General features: G+C 35.5%; 2 protein-coding genes across 2 annotated transcripts; both read left to right on the forward strand.

Annotated features, from left to right (window-relative positions):
- The first annotated feature begins 10031 nt into the window (after nucleotides 1-10031).
- Nucleotides 10032-12280, forward strand: LOC118682882 (odorant receptor 67c-like). The gene is made up of 4 exons (XM_070111988.1): nucleotides 10032-10825; nucleotides 11120-11321; nucleotides 11398-11553; nucleotides 11616-12280. Exons 1-4 carry the CDS (start codon nucleotides 10032-10034, stop codon nucleotides 11679-11681), a joined length of 1218 nt encoding a protein of 405 aa, XP_069968089.1. The 3' UTR covers nucleotides 11682-12280.
- Nucleotides 12281-13965: 1685 nt separating this feature from the next.
- LOC106625697 (odorant receptor 67c-like) lies at nucleotides 13966-16135 on the forward strand. The gene is made up of 4 exons (XM_036360586.2): nucleotides 13966-14779; nucleotides 15423-15624; nucleotides 15694-15849; nucleotides 15921-16135. Exons 1-4 carry the CDS (start codon nucleotides 13986-13988, stop codon nucleotides 15984-15986), a joined length of 1218 nt encoding a protein of 405 aa, XP_036216479.2. The 5' UTR covers nucleotides 13966-13985; the 3' UTR covers nucleotides 15987-16135.
- The last annotated feature ends 1363 nt before the right edge of the window (nucleotides 16136-17498 follow it).

Below are 17498 nucleotides of genomic sequence, written 5' to 3' on the forward strand. Positions count from 1 at the left end.
ATTAATTATTAATTATTGAGACCATTAATATATAGATTTATCGCATTTTTAGTAGTTTTCAAAAAAATCGTTGTATGGGAAGTTAGCGGGGTTATAATTCCAATTCAGCGATTTGCACAGGGTGAATAGGGATGCGAAAAAAAATTTCCCTTAGAAAATTTAGTTAATATAGCTTGAGTGGTTTAGGAGATATGTAAAGTAAACTTATTAGAGAGCGAGGCCGCGTTCACTTTTTAAAAAAAATTTAAGCCATAGATGCCCTTCCGTAATGAAATATGTTGTACAGGATAAAAACCTCGCATCTATTGGCGAATGAGGAAGTTATTTATTTTAATGAATTTGATAGTGCTTTTCTTTTCTAATAACAGTCTAAGCCTACAATGGATAAATTGGTCGAAAACTTCCCTTAGACCTCATATAACTGACATGCAGGATTTTGAAACATACGATTGACTTTACTTCATATATATGTTTATATATATTATATATTATATATACATATGTATCAAATTGCTTGAAAATAAGTTCTCAGGTATACTTAAGCAATGTGAAAATTTAATGTAATCAACCCTTTCATTCTTCTGCCTTCCTTACTTGTTATACCCTGAATGGGTATATTAATTTTGCCACGAAGTTTGTAACACCCAGAAGGAAACGTCGGAGACCATATAAAGTATATATATACCTAAATGATCACCGTGACGAGCTGAGTTGATTTAGCCATGTCCGTCTGTATATACGCGAACTAGTCCCTCAGTTTTTGAGATATCGATCTGAAATTTTGAACACTTCTTTTTCTCCCCAAGAAGCTGCTCATTTATCGGAACCGCCGATATCGGATCACTATAGCATATAGCTGCCATGTAAACTGAACAATCGGAATCAAGTGTTTGTATGGAAAACTTTTTCATTTGACGAGGTATGTTCACAATATTTGGCATGAGTTTTTGCTAGAAGAAGTAATGCAATCACCGAAGAAATTGTTCAGATCGGATCACTATAGCATATATCTGCCATACAAACTGAACGATCGGAATCAAGTTCTTGCATGGAAAAATTGTTCATTAGATAAAATATCTTCACGAAATCCGGCATTGATTTCTCTCAATGGCATATAGCTGCCATACAAACTGACAATCTAAATAAAGTTCTTATATGAAAAAAATTGTTTATGACAAGTTATCTTCACGAAATATGGCATGGATGATGATTGTCCAAGATATCGCTACAATTTTCGAACGAATTGTTCATATCAGACCACTATATTAAACAGCTATCATAGAAACTGACCGATCAAAATAAATTTTTGTATGGAAGTTTTTAGTATGGATTATTGCTTAAGATGTGACTTCAATCTTCGAACGAATTGTTAAGATCGGACCACTATAGCATACAGCTGTCAGATTTAACCACTTTACAAATAATATATTATAAACAAATCAGATTAATTAATTATTTATACTGTCCAATTTGAGCTTTCAATAAAAATTATCTTATATCTGCCAAAAACTGTTTTGCTTGTGTCAAAAGTAAGGTGTGACATGTAGCTAATTGGGACAATAAGTTGAAAAATGTGTTAAGAATAGATACATAAGAGTAAGGAGCAAAAATATTATTTAATTAACCATAAAATAAACAAATCCCTAATTATTCAAGATATATTATTATTTATTAATAATAATAGAGAACTATCTAAAGATAATTATTCAGTTTTGAAACCCTAATTAACTGATGGATAGGTACAAACCAAATCTAGGTAGAATAATAGGTAGGAAATAAATAGTTCGAAACGTAGGTAGGTACATAACCTAGGTAAAAAAACCTCGATAATGCCCCTTTTGTAGTTAACGCCTTAATATTTCAACTAAAATTACTTGATCAAATTTGGCATGGATTATTGGCCACGGTAACAATAAAATATCCTAAGAAATTTTTCAGATCTGACTACTGTATCACATAGTTGCCGTACAAACTGATCGATCTAAATAAATTTGTAAAGTAGAAAATTATGTTAAGAATATATACATAAGAGTAAGGAGCAAAAATATTATTTAATTACCCATAAAATAAATAAATATCTAATTATTCAAGATATATTATTATTTATTAATAATAATAGAGAACTATCTAAAGATAATTATTCAGTTTTAAAACCCTAATTAACTGATGGGTAGGTACAAAACAAAACCTAGGTAGAAGAGTAGGTAGGAAGTAAACATAGTTTGCAAGTTAGGTAGAAAGTATAACCTAGGTAAAAAAGAACCTCTACAATGCACTTTCTGTAATTAATACATTAGTATTCCTACGAAAGTTGCTTGATGATACCAAGAAGGGCAAAAGAGTTTACAGATGTGAAGTCGGGCTCTAAAATATTCAATAAATAGGACCCAACGCATCGGATCACTTCAGTTTACGCGTGCAGCTTAAACTTTCAACAACGCAAATAAGTTTCAAAATCAACGAAAAAATCCTTTTTTAAATAATACGCATACTTTTAATTATATTATTATTACTTAATTTATTAATATTTTAGTATATTTTTTATTTGTATAATATTTTTTAATAATTTTTGAAAATGCCAAGAGTATCTAGGCAATCGCAGGAACAAAGACGTCGCAATGCTCTGAATCGAAGCCGACGACAATATAGTCAAAATTTGGAAAATAATAGGCATAGGAACGCTGACTATATTGCAGAATTAAGCAGCTGAAATTTGAAGTACCGCAATAAGGAGAGAACTCGTGATAGTTCTGCATGTTCCACTAGACGACAGAACCTACTTCACAGAGCAGCAGCGTAATACAGTAGGTCATTCAAATAGACGTTTGAATCCAGAATATAGAGCAGCGGAGCAGGAACGCAACACCGCGGAACATTTAAATAGGAGAACCAATCCGGAATATAGAGCAGCGGAGCAGGAGCGCAACACAATGGGTCATTCAAACAGGCGCTTGGATCCGGAATATAGAGCAGCGGAGCAGGAGCGAGACACAATGAAACGTTCTGTACGGCGCCAAAATGCAATAATAAGAGAAGAAGAGAGGCAACGAGATGCAGCATTGAGGAGAAGTCGTCGAGAAGATCCAATAAGAAGACGTCGTGAGCAAATTTTAAATTCTTCTCAAAGAATAATGACCCGCCGGCAAATCAGGCAACAACTAGCAAACGAGCAGGAATCAACGTTGGAAAGAGTACAATTGCATAGATCGGATCCCGCAAATCGTCAGTTAGAAAGTGAGAGGCAAACCAGGAGGAATATAAGAAGACGTCGTGAACTTTCTCCTGATGCACAGCTAGAAGAACAAGAACTTCAACGTCGAGCTGCCAATATCTTTGATATGCACGCATTGTTGATAAAGAAAGGACCCACTGAAATATGCGTCTGGTGGCACTTGGTTCCCTTATCAAATGAAAAAACTAGAAAAATGTCAGGCTTCAACAAAATTTGCGCGCTCAGAAGATGCTAGAAAAGTGTTTTATCTATTATCAAAATTTCCGTCTTCGCACCAAAGGTACAACTTTTGCAACACATGCTATCGTATTGTTAGGAAGGGCAAGATACCAAATATCTGCCTATCGGAAGGATTGGAGTTTCCTGATATTCCGGAATGCCTTCAGGATTTAACGTGTCTAGAAGAAAGACTGATATCACCGAGGATCCCATTTATGCGCATCATCTCCTTAGGATATGAACGACAATGTGCTATTTGTGGAGCAATGGTGAATATCCCCATTTCAGTTGTAGAGACAATCACCATGCTTCCACGAAGATTTGATAACAGCCATATTATTCAAGTGCACTTGAAACGTCGATTGGAATATGAACAAAATTTTATGACAGAGACAGTGCGACCAGCAAAAATATTGGAGGCACTAAACTATCTGCTGGGTACAGAGCTCTACGTCAAGCATAATATCCAAATGTCAAGTGATTGGCTGGCAAATGCTGGAAACGAGTAAACTGTGCCATTTATTGCGGTTCCTGCAGATGAGGCAGAAGTAAGAGACCTTCTTAATGCCCGTCAGAAAAATGTACCGCTTGAAATGGAAGAGGATTTAAATCCAGGTGGTCAGGAGACTTTAATGGACAATGAACCCGTTAAAAATCGATCCATTGAAGGGGTTGCAATGGCAGCAGGACAAGGTAGATGCCCAAGGGACGTTACAACCGACGACGATGCTCAGGAATTGTCGTATCCAACGATTTACTGCGGAAAAAAGAGGACAACTACAACAACTTATAGTAAAATTGCACGTTCTGAAATTCGACGCTATGATCGGCGTTGTGTGCGCGTGGACGTGCTCCTGTATATTTATAAGTTCTACGAGTTGGAGCGCATTAAAAATGCAATTTCCATTTGCCTGCGTAAAAAGTCTGGATCGAGGAATATAACTGCTGCAAATGTGAGGGATGAAAATTTTGTCAGCAACCTTATCCAGCGTGATGAAGGCTATCGATCCTCAACTGCACATTGTGAGGCAGAAAAGAAGAAAGTTTTAGCCATGATCCGCCAGTTTGATTTGCCAACATTTTTTATCACAATGTCTGCTGCAGAAACAAAATGGCCTGAGTTGTTAGTCATATTGAAGAAACTGGTGGATTAAGTAGACATTTCGGAAGAGGAAGCTACTGCTCTATCAAGCTCTGAAAAGGCGAGACTGATAAGGACAGATCCAGTTATATGTTCCAGGTATTTCGATAATCGATTCCGCCAAATGCTAAAATTATCACAAAACGGACTATTTGGAGAGAATTTAGTAGTCCGTTACTACTACAGAATTGAATTCCAGCAGAGGGGATCACCACATTGTCATGGCATGTACTGGCTAAGTAACGCACCACAATTGGAAAGTGATGGAATCACCAACACAAATGATGTTGAAACATTCATCGATCGACACATCACAACCGATGGGGATGATTTGGACTTACTGAAATTCATTCAGTATCAAAAACACAGACATGGTCGAGCTTGCCTAAGAGACCTAAATGGAAAACAAGTGTGCCGATTCAACATGCCATATCCGCCGATGCCACGGACAGAAATACTTTTCCCTCTGGAGAATGATTAAGGTATTGAGCAACACAAAGCTCAATTCCAAAAAATACAGGAACTATTAACTCTAACGGATCTCCCAGAGGAAGAAATAATACGGTTGAACTGCTTCGAAAATTTTTTGGCGGATGTGCGAATCAACACTGACTATGAAGGTTACAAGCTTGCTCTTCGCTCATCTGTAAAAAGCCACACATTTTCCTAAAGAGAAAATTTTCAGACAGGCTTCTAAATGCCTATAATAAAAATATCCTTAAATTGCATAGAGCAAATATGGATATTCAATTCATTCTGGACGCATACGCTTGCTGCAGCTATATCATTAATTATATAAATAAATCCAATAAAGGAGTATCAACATTATTGAGACAAGCCATGGAGGAAATAAATGCAGGGAATTTCTCCATTAAAAGAAAACTGCAGCACATCGGAAACAAATTTGTAAATGGATCGGAAATATCGGCTCAAGAAGCAGCTTATAATATTATATTTTGGGACTGCATCTATCAGAAGCCAGTAATGGGGAAATATTTATAAATACATCACATCCAAACAACCGAGTAAGGATGATAAAGCCCCGACTTGAATTGAATGCTTTACAGGAGGACTCTACGGACATATATGTGCCGAGTGTGCTGTAGCACTACTCTCAAAGGCCCGATCAATTGGAAGAACTATGATTAGCAGATTTTGCAGCATGGTTCAGATTTTGCAAAACAAGCAGAAATGTTTCTGATAATAACGAAGAATACAACGAAGTAGAGAACGAGGATGACACGACAGCTGCACTTCGGATGGATCAGGATTTCTAAGGAAAAGGAAGCAAGCCCTTATTCTGCGTTGGAAACGTTTTAGCGTTGAAAGTTCAAGAGCCGATTTCTTCAGAGAAACCGCCATGATGTTTCACCCATAGAGAAATGAGGAAACAGACTTATTAAATAATGACGTCGAGAGTATTTGCAATTCACACAAGGAGCAAATTGAGCTGAATAAGCTCAAATATGACAAATTTTCATCGAACGAACTAGAACGGATTTTGGAAAACCTTCATGTCACAGCGGAAGAAACAGCTGATGATCGAGCTGCCTCACAACTTTTAGATCCCGAATTTAGAGCTCTAGCCGTTCCAGAGCAAACAGGAGACATTAATGTTTTTCAAGAGCACAACAATACAGAGGAAGAGGAAGAGGCGGTTCGATTAATTAACCTCCACCTCTAATATTAGAAGACCATTTACTGGCAATGGTGCAGTCACTTAACAGCAAACAGAGGGAATATTTTGCTCTTGTAATGCACAATGTCAGTAAAAGGGAAATCTTCTTCGAATATGTCGGAGGCGGTGCTGGAGTGGGCAAGAGTCGGCTTATAACAACTATATATCAATCGTTGACATTGCGAGCTAATAGTGTACCAGGAACCAACCCCGAAACAGCCAAGGTGTTACTCTGCGCACCTACTGGCAAAGCAGCATTTGGAATTGGGGGCCTAATCCTTCATTCGGTTTTTTCACTCCCCGTCAACCAGTCTTCCGGCGATCTTCGGCCACTTAATAGTGACACATTAAACACAATTCATGCCAATCTCATAGATATTAGGCTTATTATAATTGACGAAATTTCAATGGTTGGAGCAAAGATGTTTGCATATTTAGATTGCAGGCTAAAGCAAATTTTCAGGAGCACCGCTTACTTTGGAGGCATACCAATTATCGTGTTTGGTGACTTAAAGCAGCTGCCGCCAGTAGGAGATCGATGGATATTTGCGCCGAATAGGAATGATCATTACAGTACAATTACAGGAACGCCGCTTTGGGATCAATTTCGGTACTTTGAGCTCACTGAAATAATGCGCCAGTGTGAAGATCAAGAATTTGCCATCGCTTTAAATAACATGTCAGATGGAAATATGACACACGCTGACATCCAATTAATCAAAAGCTAATGAGATACCGAACGAAGCCATCCATCTATTTTATTCAAATGCTGGAGCAAATGATTTAAATTTAACTAAACTGGCAAACACGATGACCGAGGAGTTCATTTCGACTGCGAAGGATACAATTAAGTCAAGTTCCCTAACAGAACGCTGCGGGGCAAACATTTTAGAAGCTGTGAAGTCTTTTAAGCCATCGGAAACACAAGAAATGCTTTATACATTGCAGCTCAAGACTTTGATCAAATATATGGTGACAGTCAACATAAGCATAAGTGATGGTCTCGTCAATGGTGCTACGGGGGAACTAATGCAGGTTGATTCCGAATCACATAGATCTGAAAGTTCAGTGGTGCGACTATGATTAAAATTCGCAGAATCAAGAGTTGGAAGCTTTGCACGTTCCAAGCAGCCTCACAGTCGCAATGCAGATTGGACACCAATCATGAGCGTGGTCCGATCATTCCAATACAAGAGAAATGAGCAAATAACCATAGAACGTATGTATGCGTAGCCACAAATTTCGTTTCTTCATGATAGTTATAGTGAAATCTTATTAATTATCTTATTAAAATAAGATAATTTCGGCAAAAAACAATAAATTTTTATGTAAACAATAATACATTTTTATTCGAAAAAAAAAAAATTATTTTTAGTTGAACTTTGACGCTAGTGATTTTTTTGCAAAACTTCAGAGAAATTTTTTGTAGAACGTTCAATTTCCTACAAAAATAATTCGATGCCGCAGCATTATATCAACTGGCTTCGCAAAGAAAAAATTAATAGCAAAAAGTACGAAAACTCCATGTTATTTAAACGGGAAATGAATCTTCTTTGCGGCACAGGTTATTATCAATATTAAGAGCTCATATGAGTTTCATAATTTTTTTTAGGGCAGAGTCAAAAATCAATTTGGGAAATAACGGACACCCTAGGCTACAGTGTTATTGCACGCCTTGATGGAGAAACAAGATCATCCCGACGACGCCCTGCCAACGGCCTTATAATTCACTACAAGCAAGATAGGTGCCCAGGTCTATCAGAAGGATCATTTTCAAGAAAAGATAAACGTAAACAATTCAACAGTTTCCTTATCACTTGTGTACAGGAACCCCCTCAATAGACTTCCGGAATTTAGAAACCAAGTGGAAAATAATATCCGTCAGATAACTGAACAGTATAATGGACCGTCAGTAGTCCTTGGTGACTTTAACATATGTCGCCTAACAGCTGATGATTTGGAGGCTCGATTGCAACAGTTAGGACTTCAATCTTCATTGGCTAAGGTCGCCACAACAAAACAGGAAACAGCAATAGATTGGGTATGGACAAACATGGATTCTGCAATGACCTCATGTATCACATATGAAACACCATATAGTGACCATGACGGAATATTTTTAAGCTTTAGAAAATAGATATATTATATATATAGATATATGTTAGATTCAATATTATTAAATTTAAGTTTGTATTATAATATAAAATGTAAGTCATAGATGTAATTATTGTAATTTATATATCATATAAAAAAGTATTATAGAATAATAAATATTATTATATGTTATATATTTTCTAATTTCTATAAATATTATAATTTGTTTTGTTTTCCAATAATTTAATGTGAATAATCAATCAGCTGTCTGAAAGATCTATTTACCTCAATAACTAACCTTATTTCGAATAGAAGATTGTTTATAGCAAAGAACCTGGCTAGAAAGAACTGGCAAAATGCTTTCCGTTGGATGCAAACCGTTGGCAAGTCACGTTTTCAAATGTAGTCATACATATAGTGGTTACTAAAAGAAATGCACCTGTGAAGGGTATTATAGCTTCGGCGCAGCCGAAGATAACGTTTTCTCTTGTTTTTAATTAACTTTTCTAACGAATTTACCGCTTAGCGTGGTGTTAGGTCCAATAAATGAATGTTGGTTTATCTTCAATACGGCGCAGTGCTAAAATTACAATTTGGGGGCCAATATTATTATGATAGTTTCATATCATGATTTGAAAACAGGTGAACTAACATATATTTCACAAGTAATGCCCAATTGTTTCATTTGACCTTGCGTTGAATAAATTCGGGTATCAATTAGGATATCTGGGAAAAATGTTTCATCATCCGTGGTAAGAATCCAGTATGCTTTCTCTTTGCAACTACAAATCGTTCAATTTTATAGCATATAATATATACAACTTAAATTCTGCGTTGCCGATCGTATATAACTTGCTTCACCTTACCACAATAATAAGACAATGATTTAATTGGTCTCACTGTTCTCAGATAATTATTCGCAAACAAACAGCTGATACGGTTTCCATGCACCTCAAAATGCACTTCTGATATTTTTAATATTTTTTATGAAAACGGTAAATTTAATTAGCTTCAGGATTAACATATTTTGCTGAGGTGTAGACAACGAGGTTTAGGGGAGGCTAGAAAGTACCCTACCGGCAAAGTTGTATAACTTTAGTTCCTAACTTCGGAACATTTACCTTTCACTAAAAAATATTGAGTGGTGATGGGATTTCGAAGTTTCAAAAAGAATTAAAGGACAAGTAGACTGGAAGCAAACAAAACTCTGTATAGAAATTGTAACACAAAATTATAGGTTATTGTTTCCTTTCCAATCTAAATGCAAAAAATGATTTGTTAGTACTTTTTAAAGGTACGCTGTTCCACATTTTTATAAATCATGTCGTTGATGATTGTTAAAGAGACGCCTTTAAAACTTAAATATTTCATTGCTCATGCGTAAGATGTTATTTTCTGTAACTATATTGTTCTAGTCTGGAGTGTGGTTCAATATTATTGACTTAGCATGAGAACTTGTGAGCCAAAGTTAAGAGTGCTTGTCATGAAAGTCGTATATTGGCTGGATAATGCCATTGACTTCAAAGTCTTGCGATCTAGTTTTATAGATCGCACCCACTTAAACTGACGCCCTTTGCTTCATATTTGACTCAACTATGATATAAAAGCCAATACCGACATATCCTTTCAGCAGTTCTGCGTAAAAGTTTCAGTTAGTTTTACTTACGATGACGCCGACTTTCAAAAGCAGTGAACCCGCACCAACGGTACCGGATTTTGTAAATATACCATTATCACTAATAAAATTTATGGGCGCAAAACTTTTCAAATGGACACCAGATGAACCGCGAAGCAAACTGCAAAGACCATTGCTGGGCATATTTTGCGTTTTTGTTTCATACAATTTTCTAAGCATGATGCTTTTCGTTATCTATGAAGAGTTGGAGACTTCACTAGATATAACTGAGTTTATTTTGTTTTGGGGATTTGCGCTGAATGCAATGATGAAGGGCGGTACAATGGTCTGTTTTCGACGTGAAATCGAATCTATACTTAAGGGTTTAATTGCCAAACATCCAAAAACGGAGGAAGAGCGCGTGGCTTTTCAATTAGTGCCATACTTCAGAACAATAACTGCATCTAATAAATATCTATCCATGTGGCATTTAAGTATAACATCAATGTTTGTTCTTCAGCCACTGGTGTCATCGTTACTTCGTTATATATGGCGCGACGATAAAAATGAAGGTTATGACTACACGTTACCCTTCATGATGGGCTATTACTACGATGTAAATCAACCGTTTGCTTATGCCGTTTCATATTTCGTACAATGCTGTGGCGGATTTTATATGTCAATGCTCTTTTTCAGTGCCGATTTGTTGCTCATCTCAATGGTACAACTGGCTAATATGCATTTCGGATATTTAATCTATAAAATTGAGAACTTTCAACCAACTGGTACGGATGCTGATATAAAAGTGCTGGGCCCATTACTGAAATATCACAATGAGATATTGGAGTAAGTTTTCAAAGATAATCGTGAAAAAAAAATATTCAAGGTACCCTCTTAACATTTCGCACATATTTTCGACATTTACAGAAGTATCTTTAAGTACATCAAATTGATTATTTCGTCTTTAAAAAAGCTTTAAGTTTTTTCACGGGCCGACGAACCTATAGATTTATCTAAGTCCATTCGCAGCTTTAGCTGGGACCCTGCAAAAAAATTTTAAAAAATTGAAGAACTCTAGTCTAAAGTTCTTCAAAGGGAGTTCTTGATAAGTTAGTACTTAATACGTTTATATTCTTTCAGTTATGCTGAGCGAATCGATAGCACTTTCAGTTTGGCCACACTTCTCAACTATGTGGGCTCATGTTTGGTAATATGCCTCATTGGTCTTCAAATAGTTTTGGGCTCCGATGTTGTGAGCGTTATTAAATTTATCGGATTTCTTGTTTCAACTATAGCGCAGGTCTACTGCGTCTCCTATTTCGGCAATAATCTGAAAGATTTGGTAATTTGAAAAAAAAGTAAAAATTGTAGATTTGAAATTTGTATTTAAAATATAAAACATTTCATTGAAACCAAAGAGCACTGGCATAAGTGATGCGTTCTACAATCATCCCTGGTACGATGCGAATTACAAGTATATGCGCATGCTGGTGTTGCCCATAGCACGTGCTCAGCGTTGTGCCCACTTGACGGCTTTTAAATTCTTTGAGATCTCAATGGATAGTTTTAAGTCGGTAAGACATACGATTAAACACTGAAATAAGCCAATTTATTTACTTATACTATATTTTAACAGCTCTGTACCACTTCTTACCAGTTTTTTACACTTTTGCGGACAAGCATAGAGGAAGAGGATAGTTAAATATATCGAAGATTAACGGAATTTATTATTGATAATCGCAGAGATTTATTATATTAAAAATACTAATTTCACAAAAAATATCTTATGTTTCTTTCAGTTGTAAGGTATCGAGCACATATTGAAATAATTATGAAATAGTATTAATACCTTAGGTTTATGTACTGAATTCGTCTTTAGAGCTTTTGATATTTGTTTGCTCTTGAAAAGTGTTAGAGTAGTTATCAGTTGTCAAACGTTAGCGTTGAGCTCAATTATAATTCCACCGGCACTTCAAAGAACTTCAAAATATCTATAAATAAAGGGACCCGAATTGGTCATCTGAGGCTTATGAGTATTCCTTAATTCATTGTTGATGACAAGTTGGTATTTATAGCTGGAAATCGAAATTCAGAGCATGCGTGAAAGATGATGAGACACTGGAACATTATCTTTGCGAATGTCCAGCCTTCTGACGGCAGAGACGGAATATCTTCCAACGCTCCCAATGCTCCAAGTTAAGACACATGGGGCAGCTGGGATGGAAAAAACAGTTTTTTACCCAATCCATTGAGTTGCTGAATAAAGCTTAATTTGGTTACCACCGGAAGCATAAAGGGCCTAAGCACGGCCGACTGTAGTTTGGCGTTCCTGCGCCTCTTTTTCTAACTAACCATAACGATTTAATTCGTTTATATAGACGAATATTTTTGGTATAAAAGCAGTCAGCCAGCACTGAGATTCTCATATTCGATATCTCGGTGCTTTTAAAACTTAAGGTCCAATTCCAATAATTTTCACACTATTCCTCTAATGTTTTATTCAGATAATTTCACTGGTGACTGATGAATAAATAAATAATAAATTAATAAATACATTTGAATGCACTCTTCTTTCCGATAAAATCGAATGCTTCTGACGTTTTAGTGTTGACAGTTATCGAACTTTTAGTAATTTTAAACATTATCTTTGTATGGGCGATGGGCGTGGTTAATATCAATTTTCGCACTGTGTGATATAATGATAAAGAGATGATATAAATTCTTTTACTAGGAGAGGTTCAAATATTATTTGATTCATTGCATAAAGTTAGAAAAATCAACGAATAGTGATCAATCTTTCATATGGATAAGTTCCAATTACACTCTGGAACTCAAAATTCTTATGAGAACTTCGTATCTTTGGCTTCTAAATTTGAACTACTTATAACTAATAATTTGAACAACCCCAAATTCTCAATGAAGGCATTTTGAATCGAAGAACACTTCTTACTATTCTTTATTCGGGTAAAGAAATAATTAATAATCTAGCTTCGATAACAATCTTTTCGTGTTTCCTTTACATACTAATCGATACCGTTATCTTTGATTTAATTTACGATAATGCAGATTATATTAAACCTATAGCATTTATAAATTATATTATATAAATTTTACCGTCTCACAATAATAATATAATGATTTAATTTGTCTCGCTGTTCTGAAATAATTATTTGCAAAGAAACAGCTGATACGGTTTCCATGTATCTCGAAATGCCCTTCGGTTAAACTCATTACTTTTTATGAAAACAGTAAATTTAATTACATTCAAAATTACTTTGCAGAGGTGTAGACAAAAGGGATGGGGGAACTAGAAAATCTATGGTGAAGTACTATACTTTTAGAGCATAATTTAACGGGGATTAGTTTCCAGATAGAAATACTAAGAATAGGCGGACAACTTCCAGAAGGAAAAGGAGGACAAACAAATTGAGAATGCAATTGAGTTTAAATAAAAGAGGATTGATCTCATAATACATGTAATATACGTGAGGATTGATTTTATTTTACGAAAAAGATTCGTGCAATAATTTCCGAGTACCATCGTTGCGCGACTTGAAAAATGCAGTTTCGAGAAGAATATGCTGCAGCCAACTGACTCAAACGCTCCGACTTAATGGCGGAGTGGCCAAAGAAGGAACTCTGTTTTTATTACTCTACTAAATAGTTGAGTGATCTTAGGTCGACAAAGTGTTCTTTAAGCCAAAAACATATTAAGCGAAGTTTTCCTCCGAAAATAACTTCAATAGCTTAAAATTTTAACTGTCAAATGGTAATAAAAAACACATTGTTATAATATTTAACGAATGTATAGCCAGTATAGCCACAAATTAAGGTTTGTTGCAAAAGGCAGCTGAAGGAACTAACATAAATAATACTTGCCTTTGGATCCCACAGTTACTTCAAACGGCGCCTTTTGCTGCATGCTTTTTTCCTACATGATATAAAAGCCATTACAACCGTTTACTTTCAACAATTCTTCTTAAAGTGTCTATAAGTTTTAATCTCAATGACTCCGTTATTCAAAAGCAGTGAATTCGCGCCAACTGTACCGGACTTTGTGCATATACCATTATTTCAAATAAAATTTTTGGGTGTAAAACTTTTCAAATGGACACCGGATGAACCGAGAAGCAAACTACAAATAACATTACTGGGATTATTTATCGTTTTTTCGATTTTCAGTTTAATAAGCATGTTGCTCTACGTCGTGTATGAAGATTTGGAGACCTTACTAGAAGTAACTGAGTTTATTTTGTTTTGGGGATTTACGCTGAATGCACTGATGAAGGGCTGTTCAATGCTCTGTTTTCGACGTGAAATCGAATCTATACTTAAGGGTTTAATTGTCAAACATCCAAAAACGGAGGAAGAGCGCGTAGCTTTTCAATTGGTGCCATACTTTAGAACAATTAATACATCTAATAAATATTTATCAATATGGCATTTAAGTATAACATCAATGTTTGTTCTTCATCCAATGATGGCATCGATATATGGTTATATAAGCCGTGTAGATAAGAATAAAGGTTTTGACTTCACGTTACCCTTCATGATGACTTATTTCTATGATGTAAATCAACCGTTAGCTTATGCCGTTTCATATTTCTTACAATGCTGTGGCGCATTCCATATGTCACTGCTATTTTTGAGTGGCGATTTATTGCTCATCTCCATGGTACACTTGGTTAACATGCATTTCGGATATTTAATCTATAAAATAGAAAGTTTTCAACCAAGCGGTACGGATGCTGACATGAAAGTGCTGGGACCTTTAATGGAATATCACGATGAGATGTTGTTGTAAGTAAATTCATTGTTGTTCGGTTGATCCTACCAGAGAAAAGAAAACCACTATTTGTTATTAAAAATTAGTAAGTTTCAATGGCAAAAAAACAGTTTGGGTACTCTTTCTCGTTAATATTTGATGTTTATCGACGAATCTAAAGTTTCTTAGCGGACTTTGGGCTGAAAAGAACTTTAATATAGATCTTTTTTCCCCACAACGTTTTCTTAAGAACAATTTATCAAAAACCTTGCTACCTCATTCATTATATGTGAAATAAAATGAAGATAAAGTTAAGGACAATGAATCGCCAAAGTACAATTTCTTCTTCGAGAAGATAAGGTTAACGGTCATACAAAAAAGTTATTACATCAACATGTGCTCAATCACCCAATTCTTGAAATATTAACCGTTTTACTAACTTTGAATATTATCATTTTGACTATACAATTGTCATCCGATCTGAGAAAGTGCTTCAAACCGGCTTTTTTCTTTCAATATACTCAAAAATGTATCAAAATCGCACGGATGAATAATCGAAGAATTCATAGTCTGGTGAATTTAATTTTACTTAGAAATTTTAGTACAAAGTTTCTCCATTTGATATCTAGACCTTCCAATATGTTGTTTAGTTATCGTTTTTCTTGCATGTTCTTTCAGTTATGCGGAGCGAATCGATAACACTTTTGGTTTGGCCACACTTCTCAACTATGTCAGCTCATGTTTGGTCCTTTGCTTCATCGGTCTTCAAATAGTAATGGGCTCAGAGGCTGTGAGCGTTATTAAATTTATCGGTTTTCTTGTTTCAACTATAGTGCAGGTCTACTTCGTCTCCTATTTCGGCAATAATCTGAAAGATTTGGTAATTTGAAAAAAAATTATTGCTTTGAAATTTATATTCAAAACATATCATATTTCATCTGAACCAAAGAGCACTGGCATAAGTGATGCGTTCTACAATCATCCCTGGTACGATGCGAATTACAAGTATATGCGCATGCTGGTGTTGCCCATAGCACGTGCTCAGCGTTGTGCCCACTTGACGGCTTTTAAATTCTTTGAGATCTCAATGGATAGTTTTAAGTCGGTAAGATATATGGTGTAGATTACAATAAGCTTGCGCGGATATTTCATATAATATATACTATATTTTTACAGCTCTGTACCACATCTTACCAATTTTTTACACTTATGCGAACGAGCATTGAGGAAGAGGGTGCTTAAATGTATCGAAAATAAGCGAAACTTTTGCTTGGTTGTCTCACATATATCTTATGAATAAATATTTAACTAACTCTTTGTCGTCCCACTGTATATACTGCAGACCTAGGCACTGTGGCGCATAATGGTCGAAATAAATATTAAACATGAAATACTTTTGTATTCTTAATATTAAAACAGCTACTCATATTCTTCTTGATCTTTCTAAGAAGTGGCTTTAAATAGATAAATTCAACTAACGCATCAAAGTTGTGAAGCTTTCACTTCTGCTTTTTCTATCATTTCAACATCATGTCGTTCCAAAGTATTATTCGTAAGATAACTGCTGCTAATATTTGGTTTCTAAATATTTTATTATTCAAGTATCTTCCTTAAATCCAGTTCAAGATGAATACTCGATTTAACGAAAAATTATTAAATTCTGTGCAAAGTTTTAATAGACTTTCGGCGCTTGACTTGCAACACATTAAATCTAGTATGGGTGCAGTAAGAGTTACCACTTATATATTTTTTCCAATTACTGTTCATATAACTTCATTGTATAAATTAGGGTTGTCAACAAAAAGCAAAGTCTAATATCAGAAAATTACCTTGGTCAACGGTCGTTAAAGTTATTTTAATATTATTGCCACAGAAGATTCTGGCCACCGTTTTCTATTTAATATTTAAGGAATATGTGGGTTTTAGTATAGAAAAATCTTTGATTAGAGTATGCTTTAATAATGGATATTTTTAATATATTCTAGTTGATAATCAGAAGTGAATGCTATGGGTTTAAAATCAGTTAGTGTATAAGTGATTTTACCACTCCACCAAACTTGAATCGAAGTCTTCCAAGCCTTTTGAATAAATATATATACGGCAAATGTTATAAACTGACACAAGATTTTCCGATAACTTTCTTAAATCTGCCGGATGCGATGTAGCTTTCTATACAAGGTGCGGTCCAAAGTAAACAGGACTTTAAAAAAAAGACAGAACAAATTGTTTTATCGGCTAAATCAATTAATTTTATTCAAAATAGTCTCCTTCTGCTTTAATACAGCTTTTTACACGGTCCAAAAGCATTTCGAACGAGTGTTTTAGTTCGTTCCCCGGTATGGCCGCCAGTATGCCGGTGCAAGCCTTTTGAATGGCCTCCACGTCTGCATAACGCTTTGCTTTCATCGGCAAATGCATTTTTCCGAAAAGCTAGAAGTCGCACGGTGCCATATCAGGTGAATACGGGGAGTGGTTGATTGTTAAAATGTGATTTTTGGTCAAATAATCGGCCACAAGCGTCGATCGATGAGACGGCGCATTATCGTGCAAGAAACGCCAACTTCCATTTTCGCGATATTCGGGCCAAACACGTCGAATATGGCGCACCAAGAATACCGCATTAACGTTTTGGCCGGGTGGAACAAATTCTTTGTGGACAATACCCTTGGAATCATAAAAACAAATCAGCATTGTCTTCACTTTTGACTTCTCCAGGCGCGATTTTTTGGGTTTCATTTATGTCCTTACGACCAC

This window comes from Bactrocera oleae, chromosome 6 (genome assembly GCF_042242935.1).
Source record: "Bactrocera oleae isolate idBacOlea1 chromosome 6, idBacOlea1, whole genome shotgun sequence".
NCBI classification, from domain to species: Eukaryota; Metazoa; Arthropoda; class Insecta; order Diptera; family Tephritidae; genus Bactrocera; species Bactrocera oleae.

Bases quoted from the DNA above. Each gene is read 5' to 3' on its own strand.
- LOC118682882 (XM_070111988.1), top strand. From the start codon at position 10,032: ATGACGCCGACTTTCAAAAGCAGTGAACCCGCACCAACGGTACCGGAT. The intron at 10,826-11,119 runs GTAAGTTTTCAA...ATATTCTTTCAG, and splicing joins TATCACAATGAGATATTGGA to TTATGCTGAGCGAATCGATA. The intron at 11,554-11,615 runs GTAAGACATACG...ATATTTTAACAG, and splicing joins CAATGGATAGTTTTAAGTCG to CTCTGTACCACTTCTTACCA.
- LOC106625697 (XM_036360586.2), top strand. From the start codon at position 13,986: ATGACTCCGTTATTCAAAAGCAGTGAATTCGCGCCAACTGTACCGGAC. The intron at 14,780-15,422 runs GTAAGTAAATTC...ATGTTCTTTCAG, and splicing joins TATCACGATGAGATGTTGTT to TTATGCGGAGCGAATCGATA. The intron at 15,850-15,920 runs GTAAGATATATG...ATATTTTTACAG, and splicing joins CAATGGATAGTTTTAAGTCG to CTCTGTACCACATCTTACCA.